We start from the raw sequence: 23767 nt of genomic DNA on the forward strand, positions 1-23767 counted from the left end.
AGTGAGGAGCGCCTCTGCCCGGCCACCCATTGTCTGGGAAGTGAGGGGCGCCTCTGCCCGGCCACCTATCGTCTGGGAAGAAGTGAGGAGCGTCTCTGCCTGGCCGCCCCGTCTGGGAAGTGAGGAGCGCCTCTGCCCGGCCGCCCCGTGTCTGGGAAGAAGTGAGGAGCGCCTCTGCCCGGCCGCTCCGTCTGGGAGGTCTACCATGGAGGCCAGAAGCAATGTGGGGGCTGGACGTGGTGGCTCACACCTGTGGTCCCGGCACTCTGGGGGGCGAGGCGGGTTGATCACTTCGGGCTAGGAGTTCGAGACCAGTCTGGCCAACTTGGCGAAACATGAAAAATACAACAGACAAACCAACCAACCAACTCAGTGACAACAAAACAGGTCTACCCTGGAGTCATACTCTAATTTTTTCTATTTTCCTCCCTTTCTGATCCTTTATCCCACTTTCTTTTTCTTCCTCTTCCTTCTCCCTCTTCTTTGTCAAATAGAGGATTGAGTTATTATCACTGATCCACATAAAGTCCTTCTCTAACTTATTTTAACTCCCACCCCCCATTTCTATTCCCCGACTTCCCATGTGTAACCTTCCTAATATGTTTGATACGCATCTTTTTGTTTGTATGTATTTTTAGAAAATGTTTATTGTTTTTGTGTGCAAAAATTAATAAAAAAAAAAAAGAAGAGAAAAAATTAAAAAAAAAAAAAAAATACAAAAATTAGCTGGGCTGGCGCCTGTAATCCTAGCTACTCAGGAGGCTGAGACAGGAGAATCACTTGAACCCAGGAGGAGGAGTTTGCAGTGAGCCGAGATCGCACCATTGCACTCCAGCCTGGGCGATAGGAGCGAAACTCCATCTCAAAAACAAAAACAAAACAAAACAAGAAAAAAGAAAAAGAAAAAAGAAAAGTAGGGGCAGAGATGTGGGGCAGGAGAGGTGACTCAGGGGCTCAGCTGCATGGTCCTGCTCTGCTTCTTTTTTCTTGGAGTTTGTCCGTTGGATGACAATGATAGTGGTGAACACGTATGGAGGGCTTACTAAGTACCAGGTGCAGTGCTAAACATTTTGCCTGTATTGTCTTAGTTAATTCTCACAGTCCTTTGAGGAAGGCACTATTTTTACCTCCTGTATTAAAGATCAGGACACAGATCTTAGGTAAAGTCATAAAGACAAGAATAGGTGGATTTCAGAGCTCTGGTTAACCAGGATCTTCTCTGGCTGGGTGCTCAGGAACACTAGGCCCTCCTCCCCTTACCCTCTGGAGCAGTGGGGAAGCCAGAAGGAAGGGCTGGATGAACTGCTCAAGGACCGTGGGGTGAGGGTGTGGTGGTGCCACCGGAGGCAGAACTTGCCTTGCCTTCCTGGCTTGAGGGGCATATGGTGTACATGGCCACCACCAGAGGGAGCAGGGGCGGGCATCTCGGTGACCAGCCTCCCAGGGCTGTCACTGCCTCACTGGCAGGCATGCATGCGGGGCAGCTATGAGTCCAGAGGAACCTTTAGGCTAAGGGAGCTCCCTGACCCTCCATGAGAGGGTCCCAGACTGAGACCTCAGAGGGACCTCCAGACTGGGAATCCAAAGGGCCATTGGCGGAGACATTCAAGAGGGGCTCCTGCACTGAAGGGCTCCCTTACTGTGAGAAGCCCTGTGAGGAACCCCCCAGCCTGAACCTCCTCCTGAGAAACCCAGGCTAAGTCACTCTCAGAGGAACCCACAGGCTGAGAGACCCTCAGAGGGACCTGCAGGTTGAAGCCCTTCAGAGGAACTCTCAGAATGAGACACTGTTGGAAGGTCCTCTCCGTTGAGACACAGAGGGCCCCGGGTTGAGAAGATGACATGAGGAGGGACGTAGTGGGGTGTGCTCTGATCTCAGCATTTAGGAAAGGATCCCGGGAACTTTGGCTCTGGGCCACACCACATCCTTGCCCTGACTCATGCCTACTGCTCTGCACTTCTTCCTACCCCCTCCCCGTGACTTCAGGTTCTAGGTGTCTGGGCCTGGGCAGGTGAAGAGGGCCACTGGGGTTGGGCTCTCTGGGATGTCATTCTGGGTCCTGGATGGGGGGGTGTTGCTCTGCAGCTGGGTTAGGGAAGGCATGGGGCTCTGAGGGAGGGAGAGAGAAACACGTGGCCCGACCAGTTTGGAGTGGGTGTTAGCTGCCAAGCAGCTCAAGTGGGCCTTGCATTTGTGCACTCTGGGCCGCTGAAGGGAGCTGAAGGGAGGTCAGGCACTCACTCAATCCACCTCCCTCCACCAGGCTGCCCTTCTCTGGCTTCTTCCTCCTGATCCAAGTTCTCTACATTCATCTCTCTGCCTCCAGGACTGGTAAAGGCTGGGCTCCGGGATCCAGGCAGGCTTCAGTGTCAGTATCCAAGCCGGGCCTGGCTGGGAGAAGCATGTGTGTGTGTGTGCGTGTGAGAGAGAGAGAGAGAGAGAGAGAGAGAGACAGACAGACACACATGGAGGGTACAGAGGCTCCTGCTTCTCCTTTCCTGGTCACAGATTCAGACCCCCTCTCCTTCCCTGCCCTACAGTTCCCCAGGGCCCTTCCACTTCCTAGGGTGACCCCATGCGGTCTCCAAGTCCTCCCTGTCTCCCCAACCTTCTCGCCTCTCTTTCTCTGTGACTCTGCATGCTGATCTGAGGCCAGGGGTTTCCCAGCCCCAGCCCTCTGTGGCTCCCTCCTCGTGGCAGGGTCAGGGTAGGCTCTGGAACTCTGGCCAGTGGAGGGTGGGGCCCATAAAGCTGGCTCATAGCCCAGGCTGCTGCAATAGCAGGGGTGGCTTAGGCCCAGCCCCCTGCCTTCCCTCCCTTCCCCCAGGTATAAGAGCTGAGCTCAGGTGAGCTAGCTCCTCCTGTCTTGTCTCAGCGGCTGCCAGCAGGTAAGGAAACCCAGGGCTTTTCACCCAAATATACTGCCTGCTGTCCAGAGGGCACACTTAGGGTAAGAGCTGGGGGATCAGATCCTGGAGGTTGGTGTATGTGTTTCAAGCAGAGGTGGGTGGTTGGAGGAGGTGGGAAGAATGAGGCTAACGTGAGTCCCAAGGGATTCCCCCCAGATGCGTTTGCCTGGGGGATATGACCTTGGCTCCTGAAGCCCAGGAGGGGCCTGGGCCTGTGTGGTGTTGGTTTTGACCCCCTGGTGAGGCACAGAATATCTGAGGTGGAGCCAAAGGGGGCAGCTGAGAAAGAAATGCTAGACTCTCCCCTCAGCTCAGGCCTGCCCCCTCCTCTAGGCAGATCATGAGCCATCAGCTCCTCTGGGGCCAGCTATAGGACAACAGAACTCTCACCAAAGGACCAGACACAGTGGGCACCATGGGACAGTGTCGGTCAGCCAACGCAGAGGTGGGCTCATTCGCTCCTGGCCTTTCTGCTCCCACACTCCTCTCCTTCACCCTGAGGGTCTATGTCCCCCCACTGACTTCTGCCCTTCACCTTGGCTTTGCCCTGCACCCCAGACCCTGTAAGTGAGATGTGAACCCTCTTCTGAGGCCCACACAGGGTGATACAGATGGAGTCCTCCTGGGAAGAGGATGCCTGGGTGCATGCTGGGACCTGCTCTGCCTGCAGCTGGGGGGTGTGTGTGGGGGGGAAGCCTTCCCCAACCTGTAGCTGCTGTGGCCTGGAGGCCGAGCTGGGGGTGGGTGAGAAGGGCTAGATTCTGGGCTCTGGAGTGGGTGGGAGCTATGTGCCTTCCAGCTGCCTTCTGCCCTGGGGGCTTTGCTAGGCTCCTGGAGAAGCAGGGTGTTGGGGTGCATGGAGCTTCACGGATGTTTGTGATGTCTGCTGCCCTCAGGATGCTCAGGAATTCAGTGATGTGGAGAGGGCCATTGAGACCCTCATCAAGAACTTCCACCAGTACTCCGTGGAGGGTGGAAAGGAGACGCTGACCCCCTCTGAGCTACAGGACCTGGTCACCCAGCAGCTGCCCCACCTCATGCCGGTATGGAGGGAGCACACCCCACCCCAGCCAGTACCCTGACTTCCCAAGCAAGTGCTCCAGGACCCCACCCACACTGGCACTTGCAACCCTCAGCTCTTCCCCCTTGCCAGTGCTAGGTAGGCTCTGCTCCTGCTGTCTGCCCCTGGGCAGGGTGGGGTGGGAAGATCGGAAGGGCTGCCTCCCTGAGCCATGGTGTCTTCACTCCCCTCAGAGCAACTGTGGCCTGGAAGAGAAAATTGCCAACCTGGGCAGCTGCAATGACTCTAAACTGGAGTTCGGGAGTTTCTGGGAGCTGATTGGAGAAGCGGCCAAGAGTGTGAAGCTGGAGAGGCCTGTCCGGGGGCGCTGAGAACTCCCTCTGGAATTCTTGGGGGGTGTTGGGGAGAGACTGTGGGCCTGGAAATAAAACTGTCCTCTACCACCACCCTGTACCCTAGCCTACACCTCTCCTCATCTCTGCAAAGTTCAGCTTCCTAATGGCCTTCTCCAGGGTCTCTGTGCACTCTGTCTTGGATGCTCTGTGGAGCTCATGGGTGCAGGAGTCTCCACCAGAGGGAGGCTCAGGGGATTGTTTGGGCCAGGGATGAATATTTGAGGGATAAAAATTGTGTAAGAGCCAAAGAATTGGTAGTAGGGGGAGAACAGAGAGGAGCTGGGCTATGGGAAATGATTTGAATAATGGAGCTGGGAATATGGCTAGATATCTGGTACTAAAAAAGGGTCTTTAAGAACCTACTTCCTAATCTCTTCCCCAACCCAAACCATAGCTGTCTGTCCAGTGCTCTCTTCCTGCCTCCAGCTCTGCCCCAGTCTCCTCCTAGACTCTGTCCCTGGGCTAGGGCAGGGGAGGAGGGAGAGCAGGGCTGGGGGAGAGGCTGAGGAGGGCGTGACATTCGGGGAGAGGACCAGCTGGGTGCTTGGGCATTGACAGAATGATGGTTGTTTTGTATCATTTGATTAATTAAAAAAATGAAAAAAGTGAAACATGTTGTCTTGACTGGACACCCCCTCCCCGAGGGTCCACAGGTGAGGGGAGCTTGGGGGTGAATGGCAAAATCATTGGTAGGGTGGGGCACGTGGGGCTGGAGTGGTTGGCAGTGGAAGTGAATGGGGACTCACTTTTCCCTATGGGTTTGGGTTGAGGGTGGTACCAGGCCCAAAAGGGCAACATGGTCCTCTCTGAGGGACAGGCTCCTCTTTGCCAATGGGCGGGCCCTCTTATAGAAGAGGAGGGTATGTGTGTACACTTGGGGAAAAGGATATTAGTCCAGGTGTTCTGAGCCCTGGATGACATAACAAGGGAAATGGGGTGGGTGGGGGTTGGGGGGGTTAGAAACAGGCTGGCCTGAGTTTGAATCTCAGATCTGCCACTTATCATTGGAATTTTGGGCATGCTCTTAGTATCAGTTTCCTCATCTGTAAAATGGGGGATATGAATATTACTTCCACAGGATTGCCAGGAGGACAATGCCACACAACATGTAAAGCACTTATCAGAGAGCCTGACACATGGCGAGTGCCCAGTGAGCCAATGTCATTCCCGCTGGAGTGGGCAAGTGGGCCCCTCTTTGGTTTCAGCTGCTGCCCTAGTGTAGGGAGGTCGAGCTGGCCAGTTTCCTTGGGTATCTAAGGGAAATGGTGGGGTGTGGGGAGTTTCCAGAGTTCCTGGTGTACATGAGGGATCTTAGGGCTGGGTCTCAGAAGAGCTGATGGGTCGGACTGGAGACAGAAGACCAGGGAGCCAGACAGGTCCCTGGCATCTGCCTTCTGATTTGAGCACAGAAGTGGGGCGTTACTCTTGAAACCCCAATGGCAAGGAGGTTTCTGTGGCCAGTTAGGCTGGCCTGGAATGTTAACTGAACTCGTTTGTTGGGAGCCCCTGAAACTGGGATCCCAGTGACCCAGGTGAGAAAGGCAGGTGATAGTCCTTCCCTTCCTTTCTCTACCCTGTCAGGTTCTGCTCAGCCCCTGCGGGGCTGGGAGGGTGGGGTTGGGGGAGTGCCAGCTTTCACCACTCCCTCTGGGATGGGGGTAGAGGGGTGTGAAAAAAGGTGTGTATCCCTTTAACAAGGGCCCAACCCCAGGGCCAAGTCAAGAGGGAGCTCAGCCACTATCTCCCCACCGAGCCAGCTCAGCGGGCAGGGCTGGGAGGGAGTGGGACAGATTCTGGGAGTGCAGCGGGGAGGAGTCCCGGCTGGGCTGAGCGCAGGGAGCTGCTTGGCAGTGCCAGAGCCCAGGCCCCAGAGCGCTGCTGGAGAGGAGGCAGACCGAGGCAGCAGGTGAGCACCCCAGGCCCGGCCTGGGAGGTCTGCGGCTGCTGGAGGGCCCCACAGTATTGGGAGGCCAGGAGAAGGGGCAGTGAAGGGGGCCTGGGGAGAGGGGCCTGCCAGAGACCAGGCAGGAAGATTTTGGTAATTATTAACTTTCCCCCACAGGCCAGTTTGGGAATGGGGAGTCCTGGGGAGTTGGGGGCTGGGTGAGGCCTTTAGAGGGATGGATGGGGTTTGGTGAGACCCCCTCCCTACCGCAGCAGCTGACAGAGATCCTCTCCAGGGGCAGAGCATTTGGAAGCTTTGACCACAGCTACTTGATCCTCCCCAAAAGGAGAGGACAAATGCATGTTGGTCTGGGTTGGGGGTGGTCAGAGCTTGGACACAGGCCTTGCTGGGCTCTGGGAGCTGTGTCCTGGGAGAGGCGATGGGGTCCAGAAGGAACCAGGCAGGTTCCAGAGAGCCTGAGATTCCGAGAAGAGGAGGCAGGGGCTGAGGTGGCGTCTCCTCTACCTCACGACCCAAGCAGGCCCCACTGTGTTCCAGGAGCTGTTCCTTGAGAGGGATGATGAGATCTGGGAGGAACCCGAGTGAGGCTGTGGGGAGCCTGTGAGCTCCCTGGGAGAGGGAAAGATAGAGGGAGAGGGGCTGAACCTCGGCAGCTTCTCCACCTCAGGACCCAGGCAGGCCCCGGCTTGAGTTGCTTTTCTTGGCAGAGCCACCTGCACTATGGGAGCCTTCCCCTGCCCAGCCCAGTGGGGATGGTGGGGAGGGCAGGGGTGCTGGGGAGCCGGCTCTGCCTTTCCCCACATTCTAGTGAGTGTTGGTGAGGCTGGGGCAGCTGTGTGTGTGTTGGGGGAGGCGGGGGCAAGATCCACACCGAACTCCTCCAACTTCACTTGCCTGGAAAATTTCAGAGGCTGGCTTCTTGCTCCAAGAGCTGAAGTGAGTGGAAGGGTGATGGGTTACCCAAGCAGAGGGGATCAGGAATGGCCGAGGTCCTTACTCTGTGTGTATGTGTGTGTGTGTGAGAGAGAGAGAGTTAGATGCAGAGTCCTGTGAGGGTGGTGAGGGGTGAGGCAGGGGGGTTACCTCACAACCCAAGCAGGCCCCACTATGCTCTGGGAGCTGTTCCTGGAGAGGGCCTTGTGGAACTGGAGAAAGAACACAGGAAGGAGCAGAGAATGGAACAGCTGAGGCTGGAGAAATTTCATTTGAAACAGCCTTGCTGACAGAGGTGGCATTGTCAGCCCAGTTCGGATGGCACCTTCCCTATATATCGAAGGCAGAGAGGACAAATGAGTAAATGAAAAAGGGAATGAATGAATGAATGTGCAAGAGAGTGAATGCATTATTGAATGGGCAAGTGAATGAATGAGAGTGAATAAACGAGCCAATAAATGAATGAGTAAGCAAACTCATGGTGCCTAAGTGAGCAAACGAATTCCAGGTAGATGGAAGGGGCACAGAGAATCCATACTTAGGCTTGACAGTGGGCTAGGCTCTGGAGAGAACAGTGACCAGGAGGGACAGGAGTCTAGGGACACATCCCAACACTTGGAAAAAACTTAAGACTCCAGAGGTGTGTGTGGGGTGAGAAGAGAAGGTGGACTTAGGAGGGTGTGGTGGATGTGTGGAGCTCCAGATGGAAGGAGCCTGGGGATGCTGGGGGTGGTTAGGAGGCATTGGGAGGGCGTGGAGCCCAGAACCTGGGGGTGGGAGGGTGGGGCTGGAGTGGCTGGGATCCAGGGGCATGGTGTCAGGGCAATTTGGGCTTTTGGAGAAGTCAGCAAGCTGGGCTGAGGTGGGCGGGGTGGGGGTGGGAGACTGCTTGTTGCTCAATGATGAATCAGCCAAGGGGAAGACAATGAGAACATTGGGGTAGGGCTGGAGGCCTGAGGTGAGAGGGCCCATTGGAGGACATGTGGTCCTACTGTTCCCACATTTCTGGAAGGCTCCTGTGTACATTGTCCACTCAGGCCGGGATCTACCTGTGGCAGGGCCAATGCAGGAACGACCTCCTGCTTGACCTTTCTAGGAAGCGGCTGATGGGATAGAACATCTGCCCCACCCTTGAACCAGGGCCTGGCTGGTGGGGGAATGAGGCAGGCGGGAGGAGCAGGTGGCCTGTGGGATGGGTGGGGTGGCAGATCCTGTCTCCTGGCCTCCAGGGGAGGGAGGCAGAGGAGGGTAACAATCCCTGCCTGCCTGCTACCCTATCCTTCCTTCAGAAAAAGCTCCAGAAAAGCACTTGTCAGATGGTTATCTCCAGCACTGTCCATTTTACCAAAGGTGGGGAGTGTGGGGAGCGGGTGGATTCCTGGGAGGAGGGGCTGGGAGCTGAAGCCCTGAGGCGCTGGAGCTCCCGCTCTGGGTCTCCCAGTACTCCTGGGAGCAGGTGGCAGAGTCATCTCTGGGGCTTATCTGTGTCTTGTCCACTTGGCTGCTGCCGGAGGCCAAGCAGGGGTTGAGTCATGGTATTGAGGAAGGCCAGGAGGAGAAAGCTCAGAGAAATGACTCCAAGAAGGCAGGTGGTGGGAGAGGTGCGCTGGCCTGTGGGGAGAGTGGCAGAGGGAGGTGCACCACCCATTTCCTTCCCTCTTCCTCTCCCTGACCATTTCCCACAAGATCCCTCATTCAGGGAACAAGGATTGGGATGGTTAAGTGTGGGGAGTTTCTCTGAATTATCTTCCCACTTCCAAGGCTTGGTTGGGAGTGGACTTGGCACAGTCCTTCCAGAAATGGGCACGGTTTTCAGAATCACCTGGAACACTGGTCATGAACCTGAGCCACCTCTAACCCAAGGGCAGCACAGTGGACAGACCATAGGTTGAACAATGGTCTTCCTCTTCAACTGTAAATGTTAAAGTGTTTCTATGAAAGTCTTACAGCGGTATAGACATGGAACCACGCAGTTACACACTTAAATAAAAGAATATGGGAAAGCGTGTGGCTTCCTGCCATCCTGGCACTGTGCTCCATCCTCCCAGCCAAGGACCAGAGGGTTTGGGCAGGCGGAGGAGGGGAGACAAGGGCAGGATTTCCCTTCAGAGAAGCCGCAGCCTGACTCTTCCTCTTAACTCTCCTTCCTTCTTGCTACCTGGCCTGTTCCCTCCTGATCCCACCCTTCCTTCAGAAGAGGCTTCATGAAACAAAAAGCTTAAAAGGTGGTCAGAGACCTGCAATACCTGTTATCAGGGCTGGAAGGAGGTGGAATATTTATAGAACGTGTACCTTGAGCAAGGCACTAGACCAGGCAATGTGGGCTGGAGAGGATGCAGAGATTAAAAGCAGGGGGTTGTGTATATCCAGGATTAAAAAAACTGTCTTAAAGTCTGAGTCCCGCCGTTTGGTTCAGAAAATACATTGGCCATGTGTAAGAAAAACTATGCTTGTCTCAAGGAACAAGACAGGACCCAGAAAGACACTGTGGCCTCACCAGTTAGTGGGCCCCAGCCAGTGCTAGCTGAGTGGTGATGACAGACACGTCTGTGGGAGTCAGGGAGGATGGCGCCCAGGGCAGGGGTCAAGGCGGGCTTCCTTCGGAGGCGCGGCTTGGGCGGGGCCAGAGTGATTGGCAGGCTGGCTGGAGAGGGCAGGGCAGCCGGCATGGCAGTAGGAATGTCCACAAGGGGCCAACGGAAAGCAGGTGACAGGAGAGGAGGCTGTGGTGGGGCCTGACCGAGCAGCCTTTCCTTCCAAATCTGACTGTGGCTTGCTCAGGCCCCTATGGTGGCTGTGACCCTGTTTTGTCCATCTCCTTTCACCAGGACCCGCCGGGTGAGGGTGGCTGGAGCACATTCCTGGGCTTGGAGGTGGGAAGGGAGTCTGATTTGCCTGGGGTTGATGTGGGGGGGCTCTGGGCATGGGCTGTGACTCACAGAGTAGATCCAGATCCGCCTGCTCCCCTCATATCCTGTTATTCAGAAGGCCGTATCCGCTTAGAAAGTGTCTTTTGTCCTGGGGTAAGAGGGTGACGCATGTGCCCTCTGGCAGTCTGCTGCTGTGTCCAGAGTCCGACTCCAGCTGGGCTGTAACTGGGCTTGGCCCCACCTTAGGTAACGAGGTGTGGGTGGGGGTATTCCTGGGTCCCGCTGTGTATTTAGGGATGGGCATAAGGGAGGAGAGGCTAGCAGGGTGTGGCAGGGTGTGTTGGGAGAGCTGCACAAAATCTGATCCAATTGATCTGGACCTTGTCCTTTCCCAAAAAGGGCAGCCGGGTTCTGAGACCCAGGACTCACTGCCCTGGAGCCCGGCAAGGGACTGGGGAAGGCCTACGTCTTCCTTTCTGCTTTGTTGCCTCGGGCTGGGGTCTCAGCCAGTCCTGGGAGTGGGAGGCAGTAGCCTCTGCCCCTAACCTCCATGGCTCATCTCAGCTGTCCCAGCCATGCTTGGCGCCAGGCGAGGTGGGCCAGCTGTGGAGCAGGGTGGGAGAACAGGTGGACTCTTCTCTTCCCATGAGAGCCTCTTGCCCCGTAGGGCTCTGACACTAGGGATCTTGCTCCCTAGGGCTGGGACCTGGTGCCTGGGGCTGGGGCAGGGCCTGGAGAACCTGTTGAGGCGGTTGAGCTGGGGAGCACCTGGATTAGAGGAGCCGCATAGTTCTCATTCCAGGGCTTACTCTCCCCCACCCACTCTGTTCCCCTTTTCCTGCCACCTTCTTCTCCAGGGACCAGAAGCAAGGGAGGAGGAGGGACCCAGGGCCTAGGGTGGGCGTGGAGGAGGAGGTATGGCCTGTGGGGGTCTCTTCTCATCTCCCCTCCTCCTGGTGTCCAGGCCCCGCCAGCAGGCGAAGCAGGGAGATGTCAGACTGCTACACGGAGCTGGAGAAGGCAGTCATTGTCCTGGTGGAAAACTTCTACAAATATGTGTCTAAATACAGCCTGGTCAAGAACAAGATCAGCAAGAGCAGCTTCCGCGAGATGCTCCAGAAAGAGCTGAACCACATGCTGTCGGTAAGGCTCTCACCCAAGCGTCTTGCCTCCCTCTCCCCTTCCTTCCCCTGCAAGCCTCTGGCCTCTGAGGGTGTCTTTCCCTGCTGAGGTCTCTATCCTTCCAGTGACCCCCTAACTCCAGGGTCTCCTATACCCCCAGGCCTCTGTCTTCTCAGGATGCTCAGGCCTAGACAGTGAGGGCTATATTTGCATTTCCCAAGGGAAGCAGCTGTCCAGGCCAGATCCTGGGTCTCTGCCTAGGGTCCTGCCTGGAGTCTCTCTGGGGCTTCCACCGTCAGCATTGCTGACCACTGCTTCCTCCCCAGGACACAGGGAACCGGAAGGCTGCGGATAAGCTCATCCAGAACCTGGATGCCAATCATGATGGGCGTATCAGCTTCGACGAGTACTGGACCTTGATAGGCGGCATCACCGGCCCCATCGCCAAACTCATCCGTGAGCAAGAGCAGCAGAGCAGCAGCTAGAGACCCCTTTGGCCACACCTTCCAGGCACTGGCCTGATGCCCTGCCCTGGTGCTCTCCCCAGGCTCCCTCCTCAGCCTCCTGCCCACCCAGGGCCCTTTACTCTCTTCTCCCTCCAGACCTTCCTCTGACCCTTGCTGAACTGGGGTCCCTTTGTGAGTGTCTCAGTCTAGGGGTACCTCCCTCCCTGGGGGAGGTCTCAGCCCCTGGAGTCAGCAGGCCCTTGGGGCCCCTCCGTGAGATCTCAATGCTGTCTGGGGACCCTAAGAGTTTTCTCACCTGTTCAGTCTCATCTAACCTTCCAATGTCTGATGTTCCTGCTCAATTCCTGCCTGATTCTGGGTCCGTCCTGACCTCCAGAGGTCAGTTTGGTGCTTGAGGTCTCCCTGCTCTTGGTGGCAGTGGCAGCAGCAGCAGCAGCAGCAGCAGAGACCTCTCCACTTTCCCTTAGCCCCTCTGCTGGGTAGAGAGGTACTTTCAGGGACTTCCCTCCAGCTGCCTCTTCATCTGGGAATGAGCTAAGCAAGGCTGAGCCTCCTTCTGTTGCTTGAAATAATGGTGATATAAAGGCCGGATTTGGAGTTTGTATCCCCTGATCCCTCTGGGATGCTCATTAAAACCTTCCCACCCCTTGGAAACGTTTTATGCTTCGGTGGTCTTAGCCCTTGGGCCCTGTGACAAGAGAGAATCTCACAGAAGAACCTCAAAGGCAGAGCAAGAATGGCGCCAGAACTCCTGAATTCCAACAGGCACTGTCAGCTGTGGGCCAGCAGCTCCCTCCCTCCTCCTCCATGAAGGGCCAAAGGCCTTAGGTCACCATTTCTGGGCCTTTTTAGCCCAGACTCAGACTCAAATTCAACTTCTAGGCCACAATAAGTCCCATTTAGTCCTCACTGCAATTCCACAAGAGAGGGACCATGACCCTTAGTCTTTTTTTTTTTTTTGGAGCGGAGAGTTTAATAGGCAAGAACGGGCAAGAAAGAAGGGAGAAGGAAGAAGCTCCCGTGTATAGAGACAGAGGGACAGAGGCCCCAAAGCTGAGAGAGGGAACCCCACCTGCCACAGATACCATCTAGGTATATATACAGAGGCTGGAGGAGGAGGTGTCTGATTTGCATAGGGCTCAGGGGATTGGTTTGACTATGCATGTCATTCATGTAGCCCTCGGAAAAAGCTGGCCCTCCCACCCTAGCCTTTTTTTTTTTTTTTTTTTTTTTTTGATATGGAGTTTCACTCTTGTTGCCCAGGCTGGAGTGCAATGGTGTGCAATCTCGGCTCACCGCAAGCTCCTCCTCCCGGGTTCAAGCGATTCTCCTGCCGCAGACTCCTGAGTAGCTGAGAATACAGGCATGTGCCACAACACCCAGCTAATTTTTTTTGTATTTTAGCAGAGACGGGGTTTCTCCACGTTGGTCAGGCTGGTCTGAAACTCCTGACCTCAGGTGATCCTCCCACCTCGGCCTCCCAAGGTGTTGGGATTACAGGCATGAGCCACCGCACCTGGCCCCACCCTAGCCTTTTAATATGCAAATGCAGGTCTACACTCCTGGGGATACGGGAGGGCAGCCACATTGCCAGGAACATGTGGGGAAAGGGCAAGAAGGCCGGGGGAATCACCATGTTTGGGTGGACCCAGTTTCCAAGGGTTTGCATTTGCATATCAAAGGTTGCCAACCTGGCTCTAAGAGCCGGGGCTTTACAAGAAACTTTTCTGGAGATGCTTTAAAAAAATGAAAACTCCAGCCCAACCAACATGGAGAAACCCCGTCTCTACTAAAAATACAAAATTAACTGGGTGTGGTGGCACATGCCTGTAATCCCAGCTACTCGGGAGGCTGAGGCCGGAGAATCGCTTGAACCCGGGAGGTGGAAGTTGTGGTGAGCCAAGATTGCACCATTTCACTCCAGCCTGGGCGACAAGAGCGAAACTCCGTCTCAAAAAAAAAAAAGAAAAAAAAAAGAAAACTTCCCAAGGACCCAAGGACCCCTTTTCCTCTCTATCTGCCTAAAATAATTTCTTAATAACTCCTACAACATTCCCCCCCTGTGGAGATGCCACACTAACTGCTGTTAGGGGGTTTTGGGCGACGACTCCTTCTGGATACTTCTTGTTGCAAAGGGGCGTTGAATGGGGAACAGCAGCTAGGGCTCCTCCTGGGGTCAATCTAAGGGTCCTCAGAAGAATGGCGTGTCCATGTGTGGTTCTGCTTACAGCACCATTTGGAGTTTGATTGCTTCTAGATGAGAAGAAACAATTTGAGTTATAGTATTGTGCATACAGGGTCCAAATATCAATACAAGACACATAAGCAAGAGAGGGCTTAATAAAGGGGTTAACTAATTCCATAAAGAAGGCTGGAATTTATTAAAGAGGGATTGTAGCCACTCGGGGATCAATAATTTTGATTTGATTTTTAAGTACTTGTAGATTTTCCTTTACTTTACTAGAGGTGTTAATCCAAAAGCAGCATGTTTCATTTAAAACTGCATCACTAAACCCAATAAAAAGTCCTAGCAGATTCAGTGATAGTAAAACTTTTATGCTTCCTTTTCGTTAGTAACTATTATCCCTGCTCTAAGGATAATGATTAAGCAAAATATGACAGCAATGGAAACTCTCTGTTTAATATTTCAGTTAGAAGGTGCCACCATATATAATGCTATTGAAATAATAGAGTGAGTATAGCGATTTCCGTAAGTGTGATGTGGTAGATAATTTCCATCTAAACTTTTACCTGTCAAGATATAGAATTCCCCTTTGGGGGTCTGTGAAGTTCCTTGGTTTTATTTTCCTAAACGAAGAAACCTCTGGGTTATGGGCACCCTACTCAATTTTATTACCTGGTAGAGCAGAATAATTGCCCAGAACTAATAGATTGATTCAGATTTTATATTATCCATCCCTTATCTTTTCTTCCAAGCTGCAGGAGATCGCTGCTTGATTCACAGGAATAAGCAGGGTTAGTTTAAAATGTAGGCAAAAAGCTTGAAAACAATGAGACTAGGACTTAATGACAAATGTATGATAAGCTTTGGAGCACAATTTTTCTCTCTAGTCCTCATTTTTGGTAAAAACAAATTATAAATAAACTGTAGTCTTATACTTGCCCTGATTATTTGCATAAAGTGCAGCAAGAATGGTTATTTCTACACAGGCCTTTTGATTGGCTTTGATGAAACTCTGTTTCACAAGGAATTTCAGATAAGACTATTAAAGCCTAAAGTTTGTATTTGAGGATGCAAACCTCAAATACCTGTTAGTTGGGTGATCCTCTCCTCTTGAGGTCCGGAGATCAACTCGGAGCTCCCAGACCTGTTAAAAAATGACATTCTTTACTGACCACAGGTTAGGAACCCTGTCCAGAGACTGTGTAGACAAGGTATGAGGCCAGTTCTCCCGAAGGGGCTTTTATTGGCTCTGCATGTCAAGCTTGATTCAGATAGTTTCCAAATTCTAGAGGAACCAGGCAGAGAAATGAACATGCTCCAAATTTTGTTCATAGGAGTACACCTTACTCAATTATTAAACACCATAAATAGCTTAAAAGTAAGTTTCCTTGACTCAGTCTGATGAATGAATTTCCTTTCCTGGCCAACGCACTAAAATGATAAGGCTCCGATGAGTGGAGGAACACCAGGGTTCTTGGTCCTCATGCCGGTTTAGATAAAATGACATGGACACACGTGGAGTGGTTTTAAGGGGTGGAGAGTTTAATAGGCAAGAGGGACAAGAAGGAAGGGAGAAGGAAGAAGCTGCCCTATACAGAAACAGAAGGAGGGGGGCTCCAAAGCCAAGAGAGGGAACCCCCATGACCCTTAGTCTTGAGCCATGAGTGGCACTGGGGCTCTGAATTCTCATTAGTAGACTATCCCGATACAGAGAGAAGTTGTGGGATGGAGAAGTAGAGGTGCAAGGAAGAAGGAGTGTGGGAGGCCAGGTGGAATGGAAGCCATGACTTGCAGCTGCTGGAGGGGACATTGCCAGTTCCTTGGTTTCTACCCTGCTCTTGCACTGAGGGAGATCCCAGTAGGAAACCCACCCTGCAGAACTGGGCATCAGCAGTTTTTAAATGGGAACAGCTTAAGACTTTCCAAAAGATGCACAGGCACAATAGTTTTACTGGCATCCACTTACAGATCCTCAGCCTTCTAAAATTGGTCTGCCCTGGAACAGGGTGGCACTCAAGGTGTTGTACTGTTCCTTCTTTCCCACCCCCAGTAGCTGGGATTACAGGCTGGCACCACCACACTCAGCTAATTTTTATATTTTTAGTAGAGAAGGGGTTTCACTATGTTAGCCAGGCTGGTCTCAAACTCCTGGCCTCAAGAGATCTACCTGCCTCAGCCTCCCAAAGTGCTGGGATTACAGGCATGAGCTACCGTGCCCGGCCTACTATGCTACCTTGACTGAATGATAAAGAATGAGTTTACATGTTTTGTTGGGGGGGGGTGGCTCTATCTATCTATCTATCTATCTATCTATCTATCTATCTATCGATCCATCCATCTATGTATCTATCAATCTATCATCTATTTATCTACCTACCTATCTACCTATCTGTTATCTATCTATCTATCATCTATCTATCTATCTATCTATCATCTATGACTATCTGTCAACTGGTAAAAAAGACATAAATTTACTCTCTTTTTTTAGTGTGCATCACAGTATTGTTAACTGTGTATACATTGTACAACAGATCTCTAGAACTTTTTCATCTTGCACGACCGTAACCCTATACCCTTTGAACAACAACTGTTTCTCCCTCCCCACAGTGAATACAATGTTACTTTTTGTTTCTTTTCTTTTCTTTTCTTTCTTTCTTTCTTTTTTTTTTTTTTTTTTTTTGAGACAGATCTTGCTCTGTCACCCAGGCTGGAGTGCAGTGGCACAATCTTGGCTCACTGCAATCTCGACCTCCCTTGTTCAGGTGATTCTCCTGCCTCAGCCTCCCGAGTAGCTGGGACTCCAGGTGTATGCCACCATGCCCAGCTAATTTTTGTATTTTTAGTAGGGATAGGGTTTTACCATGTTGGCCAGGCTGGTCTGGAACTCCTGACCTCAAGTGATCCATCTGTCTTGGCCTCCCAAAGTGTTGGGATTACAGGTGTGAGCCACCGTGCCCGGCTATTCTCTTTTACTTATTTCTGCTCTAAACTTTATTATTTCCTTTCTTCTGCTAACTTTGAGATTAGTTTATTCTTCTTTTTCTAGTTCCTCAAAGTGTAAAGTTAGGTTGTCAGTTTGAGATCTTTCTTCTTTTTCTTTTTCTTTTTTTTTTTTTTTGTTTTTTGAGATGGAGTCTTGCTCTGTCGCCTAGGTTGGACAACAGTGGCACGATCTCAGCTCACTGCAACCTCCGCCTCCCAGGTTCAAGCAATTCTTGTGCCTCAGCCTCCCGAGTAGCTGGGACTACAGGCACGCGCCACAAGGCCCAGCTAAGTTTTTGTATTTTTAGTAGAGACAAGGTTTTACCATGTTGCCAGTCTGGTCTCCTGACCTCAGGTGATCTGCCCACTCAGCCTCCCAGACTGCTGGGATTACAGGTGTGAGCCACCGTGCCCAGCCATCTTTCTTTTCTTTAAATTTAGCACTTACCACTATAAACTTCCCTCTTTATACTACTTTTGCTGCATCTCCTAAGTGTTGATATGTTGTGTTTTTGTTTTTATTTTCTCTTTTTTTTTTTTTTTTTTTTTTTTTTGAGATGGAGTCTTGCTCTGTCTCCCAGGCTGGAGTGCAGTGGTGCGATCTTGGCTCACTGCGAGCCCCGCCTCCCAGGTTCACACCATTCTCCTGCCTCAGCCTCCTGAGCAGCTGGGACTACAGGCGCCCGCCACCACGCCTGGCAAATTTTTTTGTATTTTTTTTAGTAGAGACGAGGTTTCACCGTGTGGCTAATTTTTTTGTATTTTTTTTTAGTAGAGACGGGGTTTCACCGTGTTAGCCAGGATGGTCTCGATCTCCTGACCTCGTGATCCACCTGCCTCGGCCTCCCAAAGTGCTGGGATTACAGGCATGAGCCACCGTGCCCGGGCTTTCTCAAGATACTTTATAATTTCCCTTGTGGTTTCTTCTTTGACCCACTGGTTGTTCAAGAGTGTGTTGTGCAATTTCCACATATTTGTGAGTTTTCCAGTTTTCCTACTCTTATTGATTTCTAGTTTGATTTCATTGTGATCATAAAAAATACTTGGCATAATTTCAGTCTTCTTAAATTCGTTAAGGTTTACTGTGTGACCTAACATGTGCTCTCTCCTGGAAAATATTAAGTGTGTGTTTAGGAAAAATGTGTATTCGGATGCTATCAGGTGGAGTATTCTTTTTTTTTTTCTTTTTTTCTTTTTTCTTTTTTGAGATGGAGACTCGCTCTGTCGCCCAGGCTTGGAGTGCAGTGGTGCGATACTGCAACCTGCGCCTCCCGGGTTCACGCCATTCTCTTGCCTCAGCCTCCTGAGTAGCACCCGCCACCATGCCCGACTAGTTTTTTTGTATTTTTCTTAGTAGAGATGGGGTTTCACCGTGTTAGCCAGGATGGTCTTTAATCTCCTGACCTCGTGATCCACCTGCCTCGGCCTCCCAGAGTGCTGGGATTACAGGTATGAACCACCACGCCCGGCCATCAGGGGGAGTATTCTATATATACTCTTAGGGACAATTGGTCTATAATGTTGTTTAGGTTCTCTGTTTCCTTACTGATCTCCTGCCTGGTTGTTCTGTCATACATATATATTTTAAATGGATGATGGAGGCCAGGTGCAGTGGCTCACGCCTGTAATCCCAGCACTTTGGGAAGTTGAGGTGGGCAGATCACCTGAGGTCAGGAGTTCGAGACCGGACTGGCCAGCATGTTGAAACCCCGTCTCTGCTAAAAAATATAAATATTAGCTGGGTGTGATGGCACATGCCTGTAATTCCAGCTACTCAGGAGGCTGAGACAAGAGAATCACTTGAACCTGGAAGGCAGAGGTTGTAGCGAGCCGAGATCGCGCCACTGCACTCCAGCCTGGGCAAAAGAATGAGACTGTGTCTCAAAAAATAAGTGAATAATTAAATAAATAAATGGATGGTGGAGGGTATCAAGTCATTGCAATATTTAGATTTAATTGAACACATATTTAGAGCAGAATCTTAGCAGTTTTATTTTAAAACGTTACAATATGTAAAACACTTCAGAAACTGCACACTTGGCAATGATTTAAGCATGATGAAAAATCTTAGCTGTCAACCTGAAAAATGTGCAAGCCAGTACATAGTTTAAGAAATTCCTTTAGGGCTCAGGAAAAGAACAATTCCTTTAGGGAGCACAGAAACAAACCTTGTGAAGACAGACTACTTTAGGGAATAGCAGGGTCACCAGCAATGCAGAGTAGGTGCTACCTAGGAAGGCCTCCTAGAGGAGGCATGAGCTGGAATGGAACAGAAGGCAGGAGAGGGGCAGGCCTGGAGGGGGTGAGGAGGAAAAAGGCAAAGAGCCTTCTAGAAGACAGAGCAAGGATGATGGTGCCAAGGCCTTGTGGTGGTGAAGGAGGTGGATCCTCGAAGCCCAGGGGATGGGGGATCTCCTGGACAATCCTGGAGGCAATTCAAGATAGAGCTGCCCTTCCTGCCTCCTCTCTCATTTTCCAGTCCTCAATACTGTGCCTGCTCCCTCTAACCCCACTCAGCATTCCCATCTTTCCTTCCAAAGGGAGAAGGGGTCAGATGTGGTTGCTCACGCCTGTAATCCCAGCACTTTGGGAGGCTGAGGCAGGCAGATTGCAGGCAGATTGTCAGGAGTTCAAGATCAGTCTGGCCAAGATGTTGAAACCCTGTCTCTACTAAAAATACAAAAAATTAGCTGGGCATGGTGGTGCACACCTGTAGTCCTAGCTACTCAGGAGGCCAAGACAGGAGAATCGCTTGAACCTGGGAGTTGGAGGTTGCAGTGAGCCAAGATCGCACCACTGCACTCCAGCCTGGGCGACAGAGCGAGACTCCGTCTCAAAATAAATAAATAAATAAATAATAAATAAATAAATAAAAGGAGTTGGAAACTGGGGAGAGAGGGCAATATTATCTCTGTATCAGAGACAAGACAGAGACTTTCTTAGGAGGGGTGAGGGAACAGCTGCAGGCTGTTTGGGCCAGCCCCATCTCTGTCCCCAGGAACACTTCTGCTTCCTTGAGAGAAGATGGGCTTTGCTCCCCTCACTGCCCGCAGTACTTGGATGAAACCAGCCCTTCCACCCTACCAAGACTGTAGGACAGCTGGCAGGAAGTGAGTATGTGTGTGATGCTAATTAGAAGCCTGTTGCTAGGGGGTTTAAGGGCTCTGGGGAGAAAGCTGAACTTCAGAGGAGGTCAGAGGACTGTACCAGCAGGCAGAGTTTTGGCTTCAGAGCCTGGAGCCAGAGAGATCCCAAAGGAGAAAAAGCAGCCACTGGAGGGTCAGTGGGCTCAGCCTGTGGCCTCCCTCGGGACTGCTGGGGCAAGAGAAGGGCATGCCTCCCTTACCCAGGAGCTGTGAACCAGGTGCCTCCCTGAGCATATCAGGAGAGAGAAGGGCCAGAAGCAGGTCTCTGTGGGGCCTCACAGTGGAGCTGAGAAGGCCTTTCCTCTGTCTGGGGTCCAGTGCTGGCCTGGCCCAGTGTCTAACCCTCTTGGGACTGAAGTGGTGGGTGCCCCATAAGTTGCGCCTGTCAAACCCATCTGTAGCAGACCTGTCATTGTTTTTTATTTTTGAGACAGGGTCTTGCTCTGTTGCCCAGGCTGGAGTAGGGGTGTGATTATGGCTCACTGCAGCCTCGACTTCCTCAGTTCAAGCAATCCTCCTACCTCAGCCTACTGAATGGCTAGGAGTACAGGTGCAGGGTCAACATGCCTGGCTAATTTTCAAAAGTTTTCTGTAGAGATGATGTCTCTTTATGTTGGCCAGGCTGGTCTTGAATTCCTGGGCTCAAGTGATCTTCCTACCTTGGCCTTCTGAAGTGCTGGGATTATAGGTGTGAGCTACCGCAACTGGCCTCAGATCTATCATTCTTTAGCGTGAGAGCCTAGCTCATTTTGTCACATAGGGTAAGAAACCTGGCTGGGTGCGGTGGCTCACGCTTGTAATCCCAGCACTTTGGGAGGCCGAGGTGGGCGGATCATGAGGTCAGGAGAACGAGACCACGGTGAAACCCCATCTCTACTAAAAAAATACAAAAAATTAGCCGGGCGTGGTGGCGGGCGCCTGTGGTCCCAGCTACTCGGAGAGGCTGAGGCAGGAGAATGGCGTGAACCCGGGAGGCGGAGCTTGCAGTGAGCCGAGATTGCGCCACTGCACTCCAGCCTGGGCGACAGAGCCAGACTCCATCTCAAACAAAAAAAAAAAAAAAAAAAAGGAAACCTGAAACTATCTCTGTCAACTTTTGTATTTTCTGTAAATTTGGTTTTATTTTACATTTAGATTCCTAGTAAAGTCCCCTTTGAAAAACTACACAATACTTTCTTTGTCCAGTGTTATAAGTGTTGTTTTTGGCTCGGCATGGTGGCTCACACTTGTGAGCTCCCAGCACTTTGGGAGGCTGAGGAGGGAGGATTGTTTGAGCCCAGGAGTTCCAGACCAGCCTGAAAAACATAGTGAGAGTATACACACACACACACACACACACACACAGACACAGGCACACAAAAGTGGATTTCTTTCTTTTCTTTTTTTTTAGAGACAAGGTCTCACTCTGTCACCCAGGCTGGAGTGCAGTGGCATGATCCTAGCTCACCGCAGCCTCAAACTCCCTGGCTCAAACGATCCTCCTGCTTCAGCCTCCCAAAGTGCTGGGATTACAGGTGTGAGCCACTGCACCTGGCAAAAGTTTTTTTTTGAGACAGAGTCTCGCTCTATCTCTCAGGCTGGAGTGCAGTGGTGTAATGTTGGCTCACTGCAATCTACGCCTCCTGGATTCAAGCAATTCTCCTGCCTCAGCCTCCCAAGTAGCTGGGATTACAGGCACCCGCCACCATACCCGGCTGATTCTTTTGTATTTTTAGTAGAGACGGGGTTTTACCATTATTGGCCAGGCTGGTCTCAAACTCCTGACCTTGTGATCCGCCTGCCTCGGCCTCCCAAAGTGCTGGGATTACAGATGTGAGCCACCATGCCCGGCCTGGCAAAAGTTTTAATGAGCACTTTCACATCCAAGGTGTTTTTGGTCCTCTTGACAACTGCAGTGAGATAAGAATCATGACCCACATTTTACACATGAAGATGTCAAGGTTCAGAGAGGTGATGTGACTCAGCTAAGGACTCACTACTGGTGACCAGGAGACTTGTGACTTAGACCCCATCTTTTACTAACTCTGTGTGGACTGCCCAAAGGGCAGAGATTCTTGTCTGGTTTTGGCCCCAATAATTATGGAGGACTAAGAATGTCCTCCAGAGGCCCTGAATAGTGGCTGTGTTGTTTCTGCTGCAGACTCATTTATTCATTCAATAAGAATAAAGTACCTTGAGGCCGGGCGTGGTGGCTCACGCCTGTAATCCCAGCACTTTGGGAAGCGGAGGCCGGCAAATCATGAGGGCAGGAGTTTGAGACCAGCCTGGCCAACATGGAGAAATGCCATCTCTACTAAAAAACAAAACAAAATAAAAAAACCCCCCAAAATTAGCTGGGTGTGGTGGCGCAGGCCTGTAATTCCAGCTACTCGGGAGGCTGAGGTGGGCAAATCATTTGAACTCAGGAGGCGGAGGCTGCAGTGAGCCAAGATCGCCCCACTGCACTCCAGCCTGGGCGACAGAGCAAGACTCCATCTCAAAAAAACAAAACAAAACAAAACAAAAAAAACAAAAAGAATAAAGTACCTTGTACATGCCAGACACAGTAGATGCTATAGCAAAAAGAGTAGAAACAGACATGCTTTCTGATTTTATGGGGCTTACAGTTTGGAGGAAAAGTCAGCAGACAGCCACATGGTCACACACAAACAAGTGGATAATTACAAATTGAGATAACTTCTGAAGGATCACATTTGTAGGAATTTTTAACAAAGAAACTTGACTTAGCGTTGGTGTGGGAAGATCATTGTGGAGGGTACGCTTGAGCTGAGATCTGAAAGATGAGCGTAAGTTATCCATGCAAAGGGAGCAGGTGAGAGTGGAGTTGAGGAGGAAAAGGACTTTCCAGATAGAGGGTCCATCATGGGCAAAGGCCCTGTGGCAGAAGGGAGCATGATGAGTTTGTAACTGAGAGACAGCAGGCATGGCTGAAGCTCAAGAGCAAGGAGGAGAGAGGTACCAGGCAAGGCTGGAGAAGTAGGCAAGGCCTTGGGGGACACAAAAACCAAGGAATGGTTTTTCTAGTGATGTGAATGTGTGTGTGTGTGTGTGTGTGTGTATGTGTGCTTGTGCATGTGACATAGATTTGCCTTTTGGAAAATTTTACTCAGTCTGCATTATGGAAAAGATCAAGAGGGGCAGAATAGATGCAGGAGGACCAGCTAGGAGGCAAAAAATAACACCTAATATTTATTGAGTACTTACTTTATACCAAGTGCTATTCTGAGTATTTTGCATGTATTAACTCCCTAATCCTTACGATCTTATGAAGTAAGGACTTCCATTATTTTCATTTTACAGATGAGGAAACCAAGGTGCAGAAAAGTTACATAAGTTGCTGGAGATCATAGAACTGATAAGTGGTGGAACCCAGACGCTCTGATTTCAGAGCTTCTGCTCTTTTTTTTTTTTTTTGAGACGCAGTCTTTCTCTGTCCCCCAGGCTGGAGTGCAGTGGCGCGATCTCAGCTCACTGCAAGCTCCGCCTCCCGGGTTCACGCCATTCTCCTGCCTCAGCCTCCCGAGTAGCTGGGATTACAGGCGCCCGCCACCACGCCTGGCTAATTTTTTGTATTTTTAGTAGAGACGGGGTTTCACCATGTTAGCCAGGATGGTCTCGATCTCCCGCCTCGGCCTCCCAAAGTGCTGGGATTACAGGCTTGAGCCACCGTGCCCAGCCCAGAGCTTCTGCTCTTAATTGCAATTGTCTCCTGAGCACTAGGGTGGTGACAGTGAGGACTCATGCATCATGCATTTAATCAACATGTACTTATGCAGTGGTCACTATGTGCCAGGCACTCTTCTATTTTTTATTTTTTGTTTTTTGAGGCA

At 51.4% G+C, this 23767-nt stretch overlaps 2 protein-coding genes across 5 annotated transcripts; both read left to right on the forward strand.

The window, feature by feature from the left end:
• Positions 1-2828: 2828 nt before the first annotated feature.
• S100A14 (S100 calcium binding protein A14) lies at positions 2829-4937 on the forward strand. Of its 2 annotated transcripts, none has more exons than XM_030824491.1 (4): positions 2829-2889; positions 3244-3355; positions 3807-3953; positions 4165-4937. In XM_030824491.1, exons 2-4 carry the CDS (start codon positions 3326-3328, stop codon positions 4300-4302), a joined length of 315 nt encoding a protein of 104 aa, XP_030680351.1. In that variant the 5' UTR covers positions 2829-2889; positions 3244-3325; the 3' UTR covers positions 4303-4937. The 2 variants fall into 2 exon arrangements, with proteins under 2 accessions (XP_030680351.1, XP_003259371.2); XM_003259323.4 differs by having other exon boundaries at positions 2859-2889; positions 3248-3355.
• A 1078-nt stretch (positions 4938-6015) lies between these two features.
• S100A16 (S100 calcium binding protein A16) lies at positions 6016-12278 on the forward strand. Of its 3 annotated transcripts, none has more exons than XM_030824494.1 (3): positions 6016-6232; positions 11000-11178; positions 11484-12278. In XM_030824494.1, the coding sequence occupies exons 2-3, from the start codon at positions 11026-11028 to the stop codon at positions 11640-11642; spliced, it is 312 nt and encodes a 103-aa protein (XP_030680354.1). In that variant the 5' UTR covers positions 6016-6232; positions 11000-11025; the 3' UTR covers positions 11643-12278. The 3 variants fall into 3 exon arrangements, with proteins under 3 accessions (XP_030680354.1, XP_030680352.1, XP_030680353.1); XM_030824492.1 differs by lacking the exon at positions 6016-6232 and adding an exon at positions 9826-10281; XM_030824493.1 differs by lacking the exon at positions 6016-6232 and adding an exon at positions 10415-10629.
• The last annotated feature ends 11489 nt before the right edge of the window (positions 12279-23767 follow it).

This window comes from Nomascus leucogenys, chromosome 12 (assembly GCF_006542625.1).
Source record: "Nomascus leucogenys isolate Asia chromosome 12, Asia_NLE_v1, whole genome shotgun sequence".
NCBI classification, from domain to species: Eukaryota; Metazoa; Chordata; class Mammalia; order Primates; family Hylobatidae; genus Nomascus; species Nomascus leucogenys.

Coding starts and splice junctions, on each gene's coding strand:
- S100A14 (XM_030824491.1), top strand. CDS start 3,326: ATGGGACAGTGTCGGTCAGCCAACGCAGAG. Junction 3,356..3,806: donor GTCGGTCAGCCAACGCAGAG/GTGGGCTCATTC, acceptor TGCTGCCCTCAG/GATGCTCAGGAATTCAGTGA. Junction 3,954..4,164: donor AGCTGCCCCACCTCATGCCG/GTATGGAGGGAG, acceptor CACTCCCCTCAG/AGCAACTGTGGCCTGGAAGA.
- S100A16 (XM_030824492.1), top strand. CDS start 10,089: ATGGGCTGTGACTCACAGAGTAGATCCAGATCCGCCTGCTCCCCTCAT. Junction 10,282..10,999: donor TGGGCTTGGCCCCACCTTAG/GTAACGAGGTGT, acceptor CCTGGTGTCCAG/GCCCCGCCAGCAGGCGAAGC. Junction 11,179..11,483: donor AGCTGAACCACATGCTGTCG/GTAAGGCTCTCA, acceptor CTTCCTCCCCAG/GACACAGGGAACCGGAAGGC.